At 51.2% G+C, this 16,549-nt stretch overlaps 1 protein-coding gene across 7 annotated transcripts; it reads left to right on the forward strand.

Annotated features, from left to right (window-relative positions):
• The first annotated feature begins 1,218 nt into the window (after window positions 1-1,218).
• Eps8l3 (EPS8 signaling adaptor L3) lies at window positions 1,219-16,059 on the forward strand. Of its 7 annotated transcripts, none has more exons than XM_050127824.1 (20): window positions 1,219-1,364; window positions 3,451-3,505; window positions 3,644-3,708; window positions 5,176-5,334; window positions 5,600-5,749; window positions 5,885-5,940; window positions 6,327-6,428; window positions 6,501-6,595; window positions 6,689-6,807; window positions 7,015-7,135; window positions 7,217-7,278; window positions 7,469-7,543; window positions 7,884-8,032; window positions 12,860-12,941; window positions 13,154-13,188; window positions 13,682-13,865; window positions 14,027-14,155; window positions 14,418-14,491; window positions 14,941-15,073; window positions 15,275-16,057. In XM_050127824.1, exons 2-20 carry the CDS (start codon window positions 3,475-3,477, stop codon window positions 15,284-15,286), a joined length of 1,833 nt encoding a protein of 610 aa, XP_049983781.1. In that variant the 5' UTR covers window positions 1,219-1,364; window positions 3,451-3,474; the 3' UTR covers window positions 15,287-16,057. The 7 variants fall into 7 exon arrangements, with proteins under 7 accessions (XP_049983781.1, XP_049983782.1, XP_049983779.1 ...); XM_050127825.1 differs by having other exon boundaries at window positions 6,330-6,428; window positions 15,275-16,056; XM_050127822.1 differs by having other exon boundaries at window positions 6,465-6,595; window positions 15,275-16,055.
• The last annotated feature ends 490 nt before the right edge of the window (window positions 16,060-16,549 follow it).

Raw genomic sequence — 16,549 nt, forward strand, 5'->3', positions numbered from 1 at the left:
GGCTCTTCAAACCCGAAAGGGGTCCGTCCATGTGGCTGAGACTCGGAGAACCATAGGTCCAGGGAGGTCTAGAGGGCCAGCTCACACAAAATCATGGCTAGCTGCTGATCCAGCAGGCGGTTTCACCTCCACATCCTAGAAAGTGGCTGCCCGATGGACTTTCTTGGGGTCCCACACTAATTTGGGTGGAAAAGATCCCTCCCTGGGTCTGACTCCTGAACCCCTGGATTCAGGCCATTGGGACGGTGTAGGATGAGTGGTGGGAAGCAAGCCAACATATCTCGGTGGGTCTTGGGAAGCCAAGGACAGAGTTCTGACTGCAGACTACAGTTCTATGCTCCAATGAAGTCTCCAGCACAGATCCTAACCCCAGCAGGGCCTGAGGCCAGGAGGCTCAGCTCCCATGCCACCTTCCCTGTCTGCTCCCTGTCCTTCTCCCTCTGCCTCAGTCCTTCGATGTCTATTTATAGCCGGTTTCCTACACTGAATTGTGAGTTCTCAGAAGGCAAGGGGGTATCACAGGAGGTTTTTAAATAAAGCAACTTGCAGGGTCCAGGCAGCTTCTTGAATAGTGACAGAAGGTGGCCTTACTGAAGGCATCCATTAGGGCCTGGGGCATGGGACAGGGTGAGGAAAGAAAGAATGAGGAACAAGGGTGACCAGAGGGGAGGGCCCCTCCTGGGTGACAGGGGACGGGAGATAGACATGACCAGAATGAGCCCTGAAAGAAGCCTCAGCCCTGTGTGTCATGCCCAAGTGGCCTGGGCCCCACCCTGTCTTCTCTGACAGGCAATGTCCTGTTCACAGGCACGACCTGGGTACATACGGTCACACACCCGTGGGGTGCAGTACGTCAACATAAAACACACATGCCAATCCAAAGCTTTTCTTGAGCCTCTGCTCCATCTGAGGCCTTCCCCTCACACAGAAAACAGACTCATGAGATCATATGTGCCTTTTGTTTGTGACCCCAGCTCCTGATGCTAACCCAGGGCCCCAGAGGAGGTATGGGAAAAGCCGGGAGATGAGAGGCCACACCCAAGGCCAGAGGTCAACAAGGAGGAAGCTTGGGAAGCAGGGGTCTCTGGTCAAGCTCTGACACCTGTCACCACTGACACTTCCTCAGGTCCACTTCGGTGCTGGGTGGTTGGCGGCCTGAGAGGCCTCCCCACCCTCCAGAGTCCAAAGACCACAGGTGTGGCTTCTTCAAAGCCTGCTTCCTCACAGGCCACCTGATCATCAGTAGGTCTCTGCCTGAGGCAGCTGGCAGAGAGGCCAAACGGTTCTCCCGCCAACGGCACTGGACCTCTGTCTCAACCATCAGCCTCCTGGGGGACCAGACATCCAGCTACACTGGTACTCAGGTAAGAGCCAATTTCCAGCGGATAGCAAGGATGGGAGAGCTTGGGGCCAACGTGGGCACACTTGTGGTTTCCCAGGGTTGGGGTATCTGGCAGCCTCGTCTCAGGTTTAGGAGGAAGAACTAGCCCTAGGAACTTCTGGCTGGAGACCAGAAAGAGCAAGGGGCTCCAGATGTCTTCCCCTAGGGTCAGTCATGTAGATACCCCTACCTTGTTCTATACACCTACACAAGGGAAAGCAAAGACCAATCCCTCCCTGCTGCTAAAGGGGCCAGGCAGGGCAAACAGCACCTCAGCCCTGCGGTGCAGGGTCTTTAGCAGTAGCTGTTGAACTACCTCTGTCAGCCCACAGGAACCCTCGGTGGCATAGAGGACCCGTACCGTGTGAAAGAGCAGGCAGGGCTGAGCAGAGCAGGGCTCTTTTTTCCTTCCATTTAGAAGCAGGAATTGAATGCCACAGGCCGGGGAGATGAGGGGGCAGAGGGAAGGGTCAGGCTTCCAGCACTTGCTCTGATCTAGGAAAGGGGTTCTCCCCAGCCCCAGTGTGTGTGTGGGGGGACAGAGACCAGCCGCCTCCTCTGTTCCCATGATGCCCGCTGGCAAATCGTTTTTTCCATCTGTGAGTCACCGTAACAGATCCCCGTCATTTTCATAACAGTCCAATAAACAGGTATAGGCGCTTCCGTACACTTTGGCCGGGGATATGCAACTGACGTGCCCCAAGCAGGTAGATGCATGGGGATTCACGAAATCACTACAAATGCATACAAATAACGCATTACCTCGACTCCTGCATACACCCAACACATACAAATTCATGGCATTTAACTCCATTCCACTTCAAAAGATGTTTCTGCACCCCCCTCTATGGTCCACCGTCTAGTGACGGACACATTTGTAAGGCAGACACCATTTCCCTATTAAACAGCCCCTAGCCTGCTGTCCTTTTTGAACATGAGAGTCCTCCTCTGAGAAGTGGGGGTAATGGTTCTGGCTCTGGTGTTGTTTTTTGGTTGTTGGTTTATTTATTTATTTATTTATTTTGGTTTTTCAAGACAGGGTTTTTCTGTAGCTTTGGAGCCTGTCCTGGAACAAGCTCTTGTAGACCAGGCTGGCCTCGAACTCACAGAGATCCGCCTGCCTCTGCCTCCCAAGTGATGGGATTAAAGGTGTGCACCACCACCGCCCAACTTCTGGTGTTGTTTTGAGTACTTGCTAGGTTACTGAAGGCAAAATCCTTAGAGTGGGTGCTCGCCATTTGGTGCTGTATAAGTACGGTGGATAGACAGTGGCGGAGACTAGATGAGGTGGGGTCCGGAGGGCTTGGCAGCAGGCTCAGGGTGCCGCAGGACTACCGTGACCACTCCTGTTGTTAGAGAGGAATGCGCAGTGTTGAAAATAGCATTTGGGAACGCTCTGGGCAGGGGGTGGTTAAAGAAGTGTTTAGCGGTCAGTTGACTGTGAGCTGGATTTATAGAGTTGGAGAGGGGGTACCTGGGGGAGAATATGGAACACTAGAGGGAAAAGAGGCAGGAGTGGTAGTCAGGAACCAGATGAACGTAGGACCCGGCAAATTCCACACAGCACCCCCTCCCATATATGTCTGTCTGTCTGTCCTCTACTCTGTATCTGAGAGGTGGCGGGGAGGGAGAGGGAGTCTCACACTTAAATACATTCTTCCTGGCATAGTCGTTAGTGGGACCTTCCTCCCTGTTAAAGCAGGCCTGGACAGGAGGCTAGCTATGGCAGGGAGAGCAAGTGAGCCCTCTGCCCTCCCCACAGAAGCAACTCATTTGTGGCATCTTTCACATCTAGTCCTGGAGTAAGATCCGAACCCAGATTCAAATCATGGGAGGCCATTCATGTTGTGTTCTCTGACCTCGACGCTTTCTTCCCTGGCCCGTGACCTCCAAGCCTAACAAGACAGGCTTCTTGGGCAGGGTATTAGATGCAGAAGACTCTGAGTAGGTCCCCTGGAGCTAAGGGCTTCAGAGCTGGTCACAGGGTCCCCAGGTCAGAGCAGCAGCACCTGGGCCTTATATTTCTGTTCCTTCGTCTAATGATTGTCCCTGGTTCACTGTGATTCTAGGAAGCTGTCCTCATCAGTGTCGAAATGTCGCGGCCCAGCAGCAGAGCCATCTACTGTAAGCTTTCTGCCTGCCCTCCCCTGCTCAGCTCCCCTCTGGGCCAAGCTCCCCAAACCCCGTCTTCTCCACCGCCCCTGCACTTGTCCAAACCTAACCTCGTTTCTGCTGCCCCTACCCTTGACTCTGTACCCACAGTGCACCGGAAGGAGTATTCCCAGAGCATGGCCTCAGAACCTACCCTCCTACAGCACAGGGTGGAGGTGAGTACCCCTGGGCCTCAGGCAGTTTCTGAGCAGAGCTACGCGTTCCGGCATGTCTTGCCTTGCCAGAACATAGGTATACCTGACCCTGACGCGACGGCTCAACCTGACCGAACTCTGTACAGTCAGACTCAGAAAGCCTGAAGCCTGAACACCTGCCAAGTTCAGGGGAGTAGAGAGCGGTCCCAGGGTGAGGAGAGCAGGCCCGGCTGGAGGTGGTGGGAGTGGACACTGGGTCCCTAGACAGAAGTGACAAAGTAAATAGTCAAGACCCATAGAAGCCAGCCTACCAACCCTTCCATTTTCCGACCCACCTCCTGTACTTTGTTCAGGATTGCTTATGGCTGTGGGGAAGATGGTATGAGGCAGCTGTAAGGGACAGTGCCGCAGAGGGGGAGAGTTGGCTTGTACTCCCAGGCCAGGCTGAGCCGCTGCAATGGAGTCTCTGGCCCCACCCAAATGGATAGCTGGCACTCTGAGATCTGGTCATTTGAATTGGCTTTTAAACTTCAAGGATGTGGTCAGAGAGCTTGCTCAACTAGGGACGTGGAAGAGGCCACAGTGCACGGGAGGGGGCACAGAACTCACACCCACCCTGGTAGCCTCAGGTACTGAGAGACATGTAGGACACCTAGAGTGCAGTAGAGAAGGGGCTCCCCAGTCATTGTTTAGCATCTCTGGAGAGCAAGGCTGGGAACTGGCTTCACTGAGGCTCTTCAGGCAAGAGCAAAAGGAGGTGCATTCAAGGCGACTGGCCCATAGGTTCTGTTGAGGTCCTGGCGGTGTGGACGCAGTGAGAGGGCCGCACTGGGGCAGGAGGGAGGATGGAGGGTCCAGGAGCAGGAGGTAGAGGGCTTCTCTCCAACAGAAGACTGGAGAAAGTGGCGGATGATTCAGGAAGGCAACACTTGGCTGAGGCGAGGGATTTCTAGAGGAGGGTGGCCCAGGAATAAGCTGCCAAACAATGAGACCAGTAGAAGGCAAGGACCTGGGAGCCAGCAATGGCTAGGGCTCTTTCTGTGCAAGACTCAGAAAGAGGATCTTCCTGAGAGTCCCGAAACACTGGGTTGGCACAGCTGGAAAGACATCTGGGTATGGGCAAGAGTATGGAAAAAGGCAGGGGTCAGACGTGTGAGGTCAGCAAGTGGGGGGGGGGGCAACCTGAGGGCAGCGAAGGGAAGCAGAAACGTCCTGTAGCCCACACAGAGGAACACGAATGACTGTTGGATGATTGGAACCCAAGCCCCGACCACCCAGTCACCTTAATGATGTTTCCTTTGGAGTCCCAGAACCCCTTAGCCCTAGACCTGGAAGCCTCAAGTCAACTTCTTGAGGCTCTTGCTTTATTGAAAAACATGACCTCCCCACGGGGGAGCCAAAGACACACCTTCCTTTTCCCTGCCTGCTGCCATCTGGGATCCTCTCTCCAAACCTTCTCCCAACGCCAGTCTCTTCAGGTCCCCTTAGCATCTGATGACATGTAAGCTGGGGACACAGAGAGTCCGGGAACCGAAGGATGCCCTGCAGAAGCTTCAGGAGATGGATGCGCAGGGGCGAGTGTGGAGCCAAGACCTGCTCCTGCAGGTCAGAGATGGCTGGCTCCAGCTGCTGGACATAGAGACTAAGGTCAGCCTTCTCGACAGACCCAGCTATGGGCCCTGGCTAACCTAGGATGCTAAGGAGCAAGCTCCGGGCTCTCCAACTCCCCTCAGGGCCTCTCCACGTTCAATACACATCCCAAACCAGGGAGAGACAGGACAAGGTCTGGGGACAGAGGCATAAGAATCGGAGTAGAGACTCTACCCAGCCCTCCAGAGAACAGGGATGGCCTTTTCTCAATCTCAGGGGCTCTCCATGACCTCCCCACATTTGGCCTTTCCACCTGCCTTAGGAGAACCTGGATTCTTACCGCCTGGACAGCATCAAGGCCATGGATGTAGCGCTCAACACCTGCTCATACAACTCCATCCTGTCAGTCACTGTGCAGGAGTCTGGCCTGCCAGGCACCAGCACTTTGCTCTTCCAGTGCCAGGAAGTAGGGGTGAGTGACTAGGTAGAGTGGCCAGGGGTGGAGTTTGGTGACCATCACACACACACACACACACACACACACACACACACACACACACACACACACACACTCACTCACTCACACAATGACTGCTGCTTCCTCCAGGCAGAGCAACTGAGGACAAGCCTGCAGAAGGCCCTGGAGGAAGAACTAGAAGAAAGGTAGGCTGCTTCTGCTCAGCAACATCCAGGGCCTCCTAGCTCAGACCTGAGGACCATATCCTGGCTATTCATGTGGAGAACTCATGATCCTGGGACCTAACAAATACATGCCAAGGACTAATAAAGGCTTAGTCCAATGGAGGGTGTTGGGAATGTATTGAGTGTGTTGGATACTGTGCCCAGAAGCTGTTATAGAACCCAGGGAGGCCCAGGAACCAGGCAGGTGAAGCATGGTGGAGTCAGCAAAGGCTCAAGTAGAGACTAAGGAACAGGAGTAGGGCTCCTAGGGAGAAAGGGTGGTGTCCATGGGCCCTGAGGCAGAAGTGTGGGCTTAGGTATCTCTCTCAAGAACTTTATCAAAGTTGTATCTTTCCCCATGCCCTCAGCAGACCTCGATATGGAGCCCTTCATCCAGGTCAGGACAGATGGAAGGGGTATTCTCCAGAAAGGTCGTTCCCTATACAACCGGCACCCCCTCTGGAGCAGAGGTACTCTCCAGAACGGAGGTCCCCTCTGGAGCAGAGGTACTCTCCAGAACGGAGGTCCCCTCTGGAGCAGAGGTACTCTCCAGAACGGAGGTCCCCTCCGGAGCAGAGGTTTCCTCCAGAGCAGAGGTTTCCTCCAGAACAGCCACACCACATGACCCCAGAACGAAGTAAGTTTGTGTCTGAAGGCAAGTGGAAAAAAAGGTTTGGATCAAGTCAAAGAAGTTCTAGGGTCATGGTCCCCCTCCCCCCATCCATTGCAGGCATCCCACCATCCCCAAGGTCCCTGGCACACTACCCAAGTGCCCGAGAACCAAGTGACTTCACTCTGCCTCCTCCCCCAAGGCGTGCTCCATCTCCTGAGGACCTGGAGATCGATGAGGTAACTGAAGGTGGTTGGAGGCTTGCTGGGGCTTCCTGGGCTTGGGAGAAGGGAGGGCCAATTCTCAGGAACCCAGATGCCCAGGATAGACAGGGCAGGGCTGGGATTGAGGCTGGGACTTCTGGTGGGATGATAGCAGGGCCAGGGCGGGAAGTTTCTGGGTTTTCATGACTGTCCACTCAAGGCCATGTGTTGTTGGGGGTCCAGGAGGTGCTGAACCATCTCCTGGCTGACATTGAGCTGTTCACCGGAAGGCTGAAGGAGGCCAAGGCAAAGGACAGCCGTAAGAAGAGAAAACTTGGAAGGAAAAAGAAGAAGGCTCAAAGCAGTAAGCACTTCATGCCAAGGGAGAGGAGCAGAAGTGTCTTGGCAGGACCTGGAAATCTCACCTTTATTCCTTCTCCCACAGAGATAACACCAGCACAGTACATTGACTGTTTCCAAAAGATCAAGTTCAGCTTCAACCTCCTGGTTAGTGGCTCTGACCAGCTCTGGGCCCTCCTCCCATAACTCCCCCTGTCTCTGATGTCACCTAAACCTTTCCCTGTTCCAGCTTTCTCCTTCCCTGGGGACTTTTGAAGGGTGCAACATACTTATGGGGGGCTAGAGTTCTGGTGAAGGGAAATTCTGGATGGAAACCAACATTGAGCTGTGCCTTCAGGGGAAGCTGGCCTTAAGGCTGCAGGAAACAACTGCCCCTGAGTTCGTGAACCTCCTCTTTGAAACCCTGAGATTCGTGAGTGGAGGGCAGATGGGGTGGCAAAGGGGACAAGGTAAAGCCAAGGAGGAGCAGAGGAAGGAACAGAGGCAGGGGGGAAGTACCAGGGCAGAGGGAACTGTGGGACCTGCCCTTTATTCAACATTCATCTTCATGCCAGAATACCACTCAAGACAAAACCCCCAGCAGACCTGAGGGGCTGGCAACAGAGTCAAGGACACCAGTATTTGGGGGGCAGGCAGGAAGTGGGGGACAGACAGGAAGCCGGGGGACGGGCACTAAGCGAGGAGACAGAACTGAGGGGGTCTTTGGACAATTCCTACTCCTTTCTGAACCTCTCTTTCCACTGCTCCTCAAGATCCTGGAACAGTGCCCTGAAGCTGACCTTGCAGCTAAAGTGATCTCACCCCTCCTCACCCCCAAAGCCATAAACCTGCTACAGTCCTGTCTAAGCCCACCCGAAAATAGTCTCTGGAAGTCGCTAGGTGCAGCCTGGACCACCAGCCGGTAAGTGAAGACAAGGGGTGTGGAGGACCAGAGCAGGACAGGATGTGTGGCCTGGTGGTGTGCTATCATACACCAGAGACATATCGAGAACGTGGGGGACTCTACACAGAGTTCCCAACTTTTTTTTTACTAAACACTGCCTTTACCCAGTGAAGAAACACATTACTTCAGAGGGGAAAAAAATGCCAACCTTCTACTAAAATGTATGTTCATTTTCACCAGGGACCAAGTGAAAACTTGACCTTAGTCCAGCTCAGAATTTACGAATGTCTGACAAAAGAGATGTCACAGATGTAACATCCAAAAGTTGACCCAGCAAGCCAAGGTGCTGTGGCTGAGAGGGTGGGCATAGGGCCAGTTAGAGAACCTGGGCATTGGGAAGGAGACTCACTTGGAAACCTAGACTAACATGTCCCAGGAAGAGTCTACAGAGGCCACACATCTGGGTCCCCAGCTGAGAGGTCCCAACTATGGGATAGGTCAGTATCAGGTAGCCACAGTGAGAGGCCTGTGAGGGATCCACTTTGCTTCCTCAAGTGTGGTTGGTAACAGAAGGTAGGGCTCTGAGAAGCGGAAGGAAAGCAGGAAGAAGGCAAAAAGGAATCACAGAAATGCTGGGCGTGGTGACGCGCGCCTTTAAGCCCAGCACTTGGGAAGCTGGAGGCAGAGGCAGGTGGACCTCTGTGAGTTCAAGGCTAACCTGGTCTACAAAGTGAGTTCCAGGACAGCTAGGGCAACACAGAAAAACCCTGTCCAGAAAGAGGAGAGAGAGAGGAGAGAGAGAGAGAGAGAGAGAGAGAGAGAGAGAGAGAGAGAGAGAGAGATCTAAAAAGAGGACGCAAAGAGCAGAGGTAATCAAAACAAGAAGAAAATATTAAGAGCCCAGAGCTATCAGCAGGGAGACATTTGACAGTCTGGGGCTTGGGAAGGAAACTCCCACACATTTGTCTAAAGAGCAGTTCTTTTCAATTCAGGCCCATGTGAAGTTTTGTCCAGTTTGCTTAAAGACATGAATTAGTTTCAGTGCTTATTTTGATGGTTAGAATATACATAACATGATAATATACAGATTTCAGTATATAATTCAGTAGCATCAAGTATATATTGATACTGTGCCCCAACACCACTCTCTAGCTCTAGAACTTCCTCACCCCAAACAGAAAGGCTATATCTGGCAAAGAACAATTCCCCGTCTCCCCCTGGCTACCTTTGCTCTATGTCCATATCAGTTTGTCTATTCTGGACACTTCATATGAGTGAAATAAGACATGGTTCATCCCTTTGTGGCCAGCTGATTCTATCAGTATGCTCTCAAAATTCATCCATGTTGTAGCATGTGTCAGAATTTCCTTCCTTTTGTGGTGGACTAATATTCCCTCGTATGGACAAGTCGTATTTTGCTGATCCTTTATCCACCAATGGACATTTAGATCATTGAAGCCCAAAGGATCTGTTTTATGTGGTTTGTCTAGCCACTCAGAGGAAGGGATTTATAAAGTCTGGACCTCTTATAACGTCTTAGACACTGGCTCCTGTAGCTGGACTGGGCTCACTCACCCATGGGGACGGCTTTGATGTGGAGTGCCAGCAAGAGAGGAGAGCAGGGTCTGCGGTGGACCGAGACAAGGCCTCAGATGCTTTCATTCTGGCCCTTTAACGTGGAATGTCCATGCTAGGTTGTAGTAGGACTTTTTCATCAGGACTGCCAGCCAATAAGTAGTGGACACGGAGACTTATTATTAATTATGAAATCTTGGCCCTAGCTTAGGCTTGTCCTCAACTAGCTCTTGTAACTTATATTAACCCATTTATATTAATCTATGTTTTGCCACAGGACATTACCTCGTCTCCATACTACCCACCCTCTGTGTCGAGCTGGCAACTCTTTATGTGCCTAGATTTCTTCTCCTCTTCCTCTCTTTCCCTGGAAATCCCGCCTATCCTCGCCTGCCTACCTATTGGCCATTCATCTTTTTATTATACCAATTGCACTAACACATCTTCACACAGTGTACTAATATTCCACAACATTAGGCCTGTCATTTTATGCTTCAAAACCCAGTATTACTCAAAAAAAATGAGAAATACTCTGTAACGTGCCTGCTGCACACCCCTGAGGACCTGAGTTTGAATCCCCAGCTCTCATATAAAGGCCAAGCATGGCCGCATGCCTGTAACCCCAGTGTGAGAGTCGGGGTAGACAAAGGAGGGTCCTGGAGTGAGACAGCCAGCCTAGCTGAAGAGAAGCACACCAGCTTAAATTGGAGACTGCGTCCTAAAAAGTTAGGTGGAGATGGCATCAACCTCAGCCCTCCATACACACACGCACACACATTCACATGTGCGCACCCCACACCAAGGTGAGGATATACCACACACATACACACACACACACACACACACACACATGCAGGCATGCATGTACATACATCTGCAACATGGAAGACTTGGTCGGCAGATATAATTTTAGCAATATCCATGAAGAAGCAGAACAATCCCAGTATTAATAAAATGGCACAGATTTGATGAACAATCCGTCAAGTCAGATATGCCCCTGAAGGATCCCTAATTTCTTAAAATAACTAGAAGTGAATAGATTAACATGAAAGAAATACAGAAAATAAAAGACATGTAAAAGTCCTTAGAAGAGCTGAATTTCTGTCCAATTACATTTTAGACAAAATGACCCAAAGTTGTAAGTAACACTAAACGGTCTGGTGACCCAGGACGATGGGGAACAGTCTCTGGACTTGGAGAACAGATGATCAGGATCCCCCCCCATCCCCGGGGGGGGTAGAGACCAACCATGGGGCCTTGAGCATGTCAGGCGAGCACTCCCCCACTCAATCGGAACACATCTCCAGCCTGATAATCAGGACTTTCAGCGCACCCGGTTCAGTCGAGAAGAGGCAGAGGCGGCAACCAGAGGTAAGGAAGTACAGGCAGGGCACGAACGCACATTCCCTGGAGGCGTGGTAAAGAGACCGTCAGGACCATAGCCATAACCAAAGGAAGTTGTAACCTGGTGAACAGAAGACCCGAGCATGCTTCCAGGGCACAGAGAAAACACCACTGATGAAGCATGTATTAGCTCTGCCTATGCGCAACCGCCATAGTGATAGGAAGACAGCCCCCGCCCCCAGCCAGGAAGTGCAGCACGCTAAGAAACAGACCGGTGTGAATCGTGTGCCATCGCGTGAGAGAGGCTGTACTAACTTTAGAGGGTACTTTTTCTTGCTGCCCCAGTGAGGCGAGGAGAGGAACTTCGAGAGGCGAGTGAGCATTCTCAGGCAGATAAACCTGGAGTCTAGAAATGGCGTGGTCCTGGGCTGTGGGCAAGGGGGAGGTGAGAGGCAAGTAGGAGCCCATCCTGGCATCAGGCAGAGCAGCCCCACTGCCATGTGTCTTCTGTGATGGAAGTTCTTCATGCTGCTTAGCCAGAAGGACAGAGAGCTGCTGTGGGGACAAGGCAAACAGGTTAGAAAAATACTGAACGGGCCAGGCGTGGGGCACAGACCTGTAATCTCACTACCCTGGAGGCTGAGGCAGGAGGATTGCAAGTTCAAGGTCAGCAAGAGCTATGTAGTGAGTTCTAGGATTGCCCAACTCAGTGAATACTGTCTCAAAAATAAAAGTGTTTTAAAAGGGGTGGGACGGAGAGAGTGGCAGCGTACACAGGGCCTGCACAGGTCTGGGCCAGATGGGGTCCCAGTGCTGAGAGGGGAAGTGGACACGAGCCTCCATCCGTAACCTAGAAGCTGTCTCCCATTGATAACTGTTCACAAATGAAAAATTGTTTTTCCCTAATGGAGTCTCATTGGGTGTACAAACTACTCTGAAGGCCAGACTCCAGGCCAAGTAGTAGTAACACAAAATGAAATCAATGGCATTTTTTTGAAGGTTCATTGTCACATAATGCTTTGTAAGGCTTCTTCTTCTTCTTCTTCTTCTTCTTCTTCTTCTTCTTCTTCTTCTTCTTCTTCTTCTTCTTCTCCTCTTCTTCTTCTCCTCCTCCTCCTCTTCTTCTTCTTCTTCTTCTCCTCCTCCTCTTCTTCTCCTCCTCCTCTTCTTCTTCTTCTTCTTCCTCTTCGTCTTCCTCTTCTTCCTCTTCTTCTCCTCCTCCTCTTCTTTTACCTTACAGGTGTTATGTCCACTTTTGTGTTTTTATGCGTTGTCTCTGTGTGTGCACATGCGTATCACTACATCTATATGTGCTTCCGGAGCCTTTTCTTTGGCTCTTTTTCTTCCATTTGTTTGTTTATCTCCTACTCTGGTTTATTTGTTTTACCTCATTTTATTTAGTTATTTTAGATGCCTGTTTGTATTCCAGTGAGAGAGAAAAAGAAAGGGTGTGGATTTGGTTGCTTGGGGAGTAGGGAAGGATCTAGGAGGGGTTGGGGGAGAAGAAACCATAATCAGAATGTATTTTATGAAAAAAAAATCTATTTTAAATATAAATAAATAAAAGGGGGTAGGGTTGCTCTTTGAAAGTCCCCAAAGGAATCTTCCAGCCCCAATACTCTAGATTACACCACTTTAATTCTAAACTTTAACGAGGGTGACCGAGTGTCCCCGTGTTCCTAGGGAGGTGACAAGGCTGTAGCTTTGGGACCAAGGTGAAGCTGCCCCCAGATACTTAACACTGTTGGCCTTGTTCCTGATTAGCCACTTGCTCCTTTGTGGGTTCTCTATAGCCTGTCGTAAGCATACATTCACCATGTCCCCATTAGCCACAGATCCCTGAGGCTAGGCCTACTCATCGCCCCCTCCCCACATCCCACAGCCTGGCACACAGTGGTCCTAGACCCAGCTTTGTTCTCCCCTCAGGGCTGACTGGATAGGCGATGAACCATCACCCTACCGACCCACATTCTCCGATGGCTGGCAGATTCCAGAGCCCTACTTCATGGTAAGGGTTGCATAGCACGGAGACCTACACAAAGCTCCCCCAGTCCAGATCAAAACCACACGACAACTAAGGGGTGGGTGGCATGGGTACCTGATGGGGAGGCAGACAATGAACAAGAGGCAGGAGTTGCAGGCCTGTGATGGTTGGGCAGCCCTCCTCGCCACTCTACTGGGTACCTCCCTTCTAACCCACTCTGGTTTTGTTTCTTATAGGAACCCCTAAGAAACCAGGATTCTATTTCCTTACGGTATGTCACAGGTTTAGTGGATGCTCACAGTTACAGGGAAGGAGGTAGAGAGCAGAGCCTTCATACCCGTGGGTCATTATATCCCAGAGACCATTTTACTTAACTCTTAGCTGGATATGGACATGTGGACGATCTCTCTCCTCTACCTTGGGTGAAAAAAGCAGTTTCTTACCTCCCAGTCTCTGACTTCTTCTTGTAGCCTCTGAGTCCCCAAAGCTCAGGTATAAAGTGCTCAGAGCAAAATCAAGATCCAGAAAGCCCCACTTCTAGAAATGTTCTCAGAGATAAATGACATTTCAGAGCCCTCCCCCACCCGTCTGCAAAACCTTGTACCTGAATCCCCACCTAACACTAGTGCCATCAAATCCTATGGGAACCCCAAAAAGTCACCAACAGACCGTAACTAGGAGCTATCTGGAGCTCTGCTGGCTGGGCCAGGGGCACAGTTCCCTTCTGTCAAGCCATCCCGACTCTGTCTCTCGCCTAGACTCAGAGGTTCTAGGATGAGGAGCAGCCTGCACTTCCCTCCGGATGAGCCATACAACCATAGTGAGGACTCAAACCTCCCATCCTCCAGTCCCATACCTGCCAACTCCACCCTGAAAATGCAAGTCCTGTATGAGTTTGAAGCCAGGAATGCACGGGAGCTGACTGTGGCAGAGGGGGAGATTCTGGAGGTGAGGCCTATGCTTGAGGCCAGAAAAAGAGATGGTTGGTGGGAAGTCCAGCTGGCCTGGAGTGGATGGCTTACAGAGAGAAAAGGAAAGTGGGAAAGACCAGGGAAGGACAAAGCCTTGGGGACAGAGGTTCTGGTGGCTGATGTGGCGATTCTCGGCAGGTCCTGGACCAGAGCAAGCGTTGGTGGCTGGTGAAGAATGAAGCAGGACGGACCGGTTACATTCCCAGCAACATCCTGGAGCCCCTGCCTGCTGGAGGCCCTAGAAGCCACAGACAACCATCCTTTAGGGTACCACTCAGCCTAGGGAGCCCTGAGTCCTGAGGGGAGGATGAGGTGACAAACGGAGATGGTCATAGTCCAGTTGCATCGCTATCACTGCATGCTTCCTGAGTTCGTGCGAGTTCATGGGAGGGTCTGAACAAAAATTAAGTCAGGGTCCCTGCCAAACCAGAAAACCAGAAGGTAAGATAAGGAGCTTGATGGATCTCAGTAGAAGGGATGCATGGCCGTGAAAGGGATGACCTCTGACTTCAAGTATTCTTCATTCTAGGCTCCAATGCTTCGTCTTAGCTCAAAGCCCGATGAAGTCACAGCTTGGCTACAAGCAGAGAACTTCTCCACCATGTGAGTGCCCAGTCTCATGGTGGGTAAGAGGAGAGCCTCGTAAAGAGCTCAAGTGAGAACAGGCCCCTTCCCCCTCAGAGACCTTAACACGCAACTTAGCTTCCATTGTGTGTGATGATTCCATCTTAGGCTTTCTTTGCTCAGCGAAAGAGGACAGAAGAAGGTTGCTTGTCTGAGCCCAGGGTAGGGCACCACGTGTAGTGAGAGAGCAAGAGTCTAGGGTAGTGAATTCTGGAAGAATCTGGCCTGTCACTTTCACCACCCCTCCCTTCCAGAACATTCTCTTCTAAAGTGCTGTGCCCTCAAACCTAGGAGTTCTGTAACTGACTTATTCCTGCACCTGCAGATACCTAATTCCTGTAACCCCCAACTTGCCTTCTCTACACAAATACTGAGGCCGAGCATCCTTCTGCCCCACCTCTGATGGATTTTACTGTTGTTATTTACAGCACTGTAAGGACCCTGGGGTCCCTGATGGGGAACCAGCTACTTCACATGAGACCCGGGGAGCTGCAGATGCTGTGCCCACAGGAGGCCCCACGGATCCAGGCCCGGCTGGATGCTGCTAGAAGGATGCTGGGGGTGAGGTCCTGACTCCCGCCCAGAGGTTTTATATCCTCTTGAGCTGAGAAAGGGAGAACTGAGAACACTAGGTGTGGGATATTCCCCTGGGGACTCAGCTTCTCCACTCAGGTGTCTGGAAGCTCTAATCATATTGGTGGTATGATCTCTGGGGATCCCTCACTTGGAGCCAGCTGCATCTGAATTATTTTCTTCTTTTAGATGAGTCATTAGATACCAGCTCAAATACCTCCAAGACCAAAGACCTCTCATATCCAAGATGGAATGTTTGGTACCCAGTTAGAGCCCTCAGAAGTCCTCTTTCAGTTTGTGGCAAACTACATATCCCAGATCACACAGCAAAGAAGATGAACAGACCCAAACTTTGAGGCAAATGGTACCCTTGCTGGGTTGGAACTCCTCTCCGGTTACTATTTATTTTACCCCTATCCTGAGCTTGGCATTCTTATTCCTAATCTCTTGTTCTGACTCCTTTCCAATAAAAAGCATCTTTAAGCCCATTATATGCCTCCCCCTTGCCGTTTGTTCTGGGCCTGATGGGAACCAAAGGGAGGAAGCAGGGAGCCGGGATACTGGGTATAAAATAACCACAACCCTACAACCTCTACTGGTCAGACTGAGCTAAAGAGAGAACTTACTGCAACCTGGAGCTGAGCATCAGCCTCTGGGGACTGTGGTCCATTCTCTTTCTCCTATCTAAATAAACTCCCAAATGAGCAATGCTCATCATTGCTATCCTCCTATGAACATGGCTCTCAGTCTACTCCAAAGCTCCTGGTACAGCTGAAGGTATGGCACTCACAGCGGCAGAGAAGCTGCTGCTGACAACTGTGGGCTTTGCTCATGCTGGCTGGTGATTCAGAGGAGCGTGAAGATGTGAGGTACCTACCACACGCTCTTCCTGGGAACTTCCACTTCAACTACTGTTTGTTAGATGGGTCAATCATGAGCTTCCCCCCGCCTGTTTCATTACTGGCAAAACACAGGCATATTACCTGGGAGGGGCAAGTCCTCAGGTCCACTGTGCAAACTCAGGCAAGTCCGCCCTCTGGACCTCTGTCCTCAGGTTAAGTTTGTGTTTGGTTGTCTGTGGCATCTCCTGTCTTTCAGTCTCAAAACTCATGAAATGAACTCTTCTCCACAGAAGAGAAGCTATGCTTTCGTTGATATACTCTCTGGGTAAGGTTTGATGATCTCGTGGATTTAAGATCCCCTTGTAGGGTCTTAAGAAGGCCCAGGAAATCTTTTTTTGGCTAAATTTATCCAAGCCCACAACATCATTTTCAGATGTCTCTACCAATTCCCTCAACTTCCCTGGCCTCATGAGAGCATCTCTTGTAGTTAGGAACACAAACTAAGAAAGCAAAATCTTAAAGGAGGAAGAGGAGAAGGAGGAGGAGGAGGAGGAGGAGGAGGAGGAGGAGGAGGAGGAGGAGGAGGAGGAGGAGGAGGAGAAAAGGCCTTCGGAGTCTTATC

The sequence above is a fragment of the Alexandromys fortis genome, unplaced genomic scaffold (genome assembly GCF_014885135.2).
Source record: "Alexandromys fortis isolate MF-2015 unplaced genomic scaffold, M_Fortis_MF-2015_v1.1 scaffold_292, whole genome shotgun sequence".
Taxonomy (NCBI): domain Eukaryota; kingdom Metazoa; phylum Chordata; class Mammalia; order Rodentia; family Cricetidae; genus Alexandromys; species Alexandromys fortis.

Coding starts and splice junctions, on each gene's coding strand:
- Eps8l3 (XM_050127820.1), top strand. CDS start 3,475: ATGTCGCGGCCCAGCAGCAGAGCCATCTACT. Junction 5,335..5,599: donor TGCTGGACATAGAGACTAAG/GTCAGCCTTCTC, acceptor CACCTGCCTTAG/GAGAACCTGGATTCTTACCG. Junction 13,189..13,681: donor CAGGATTCTATTTCCTTACG/GTATGTCACAGG, acceptor GCCTAGACTCAG/AGGTTCTAGGATGAGGAGCA.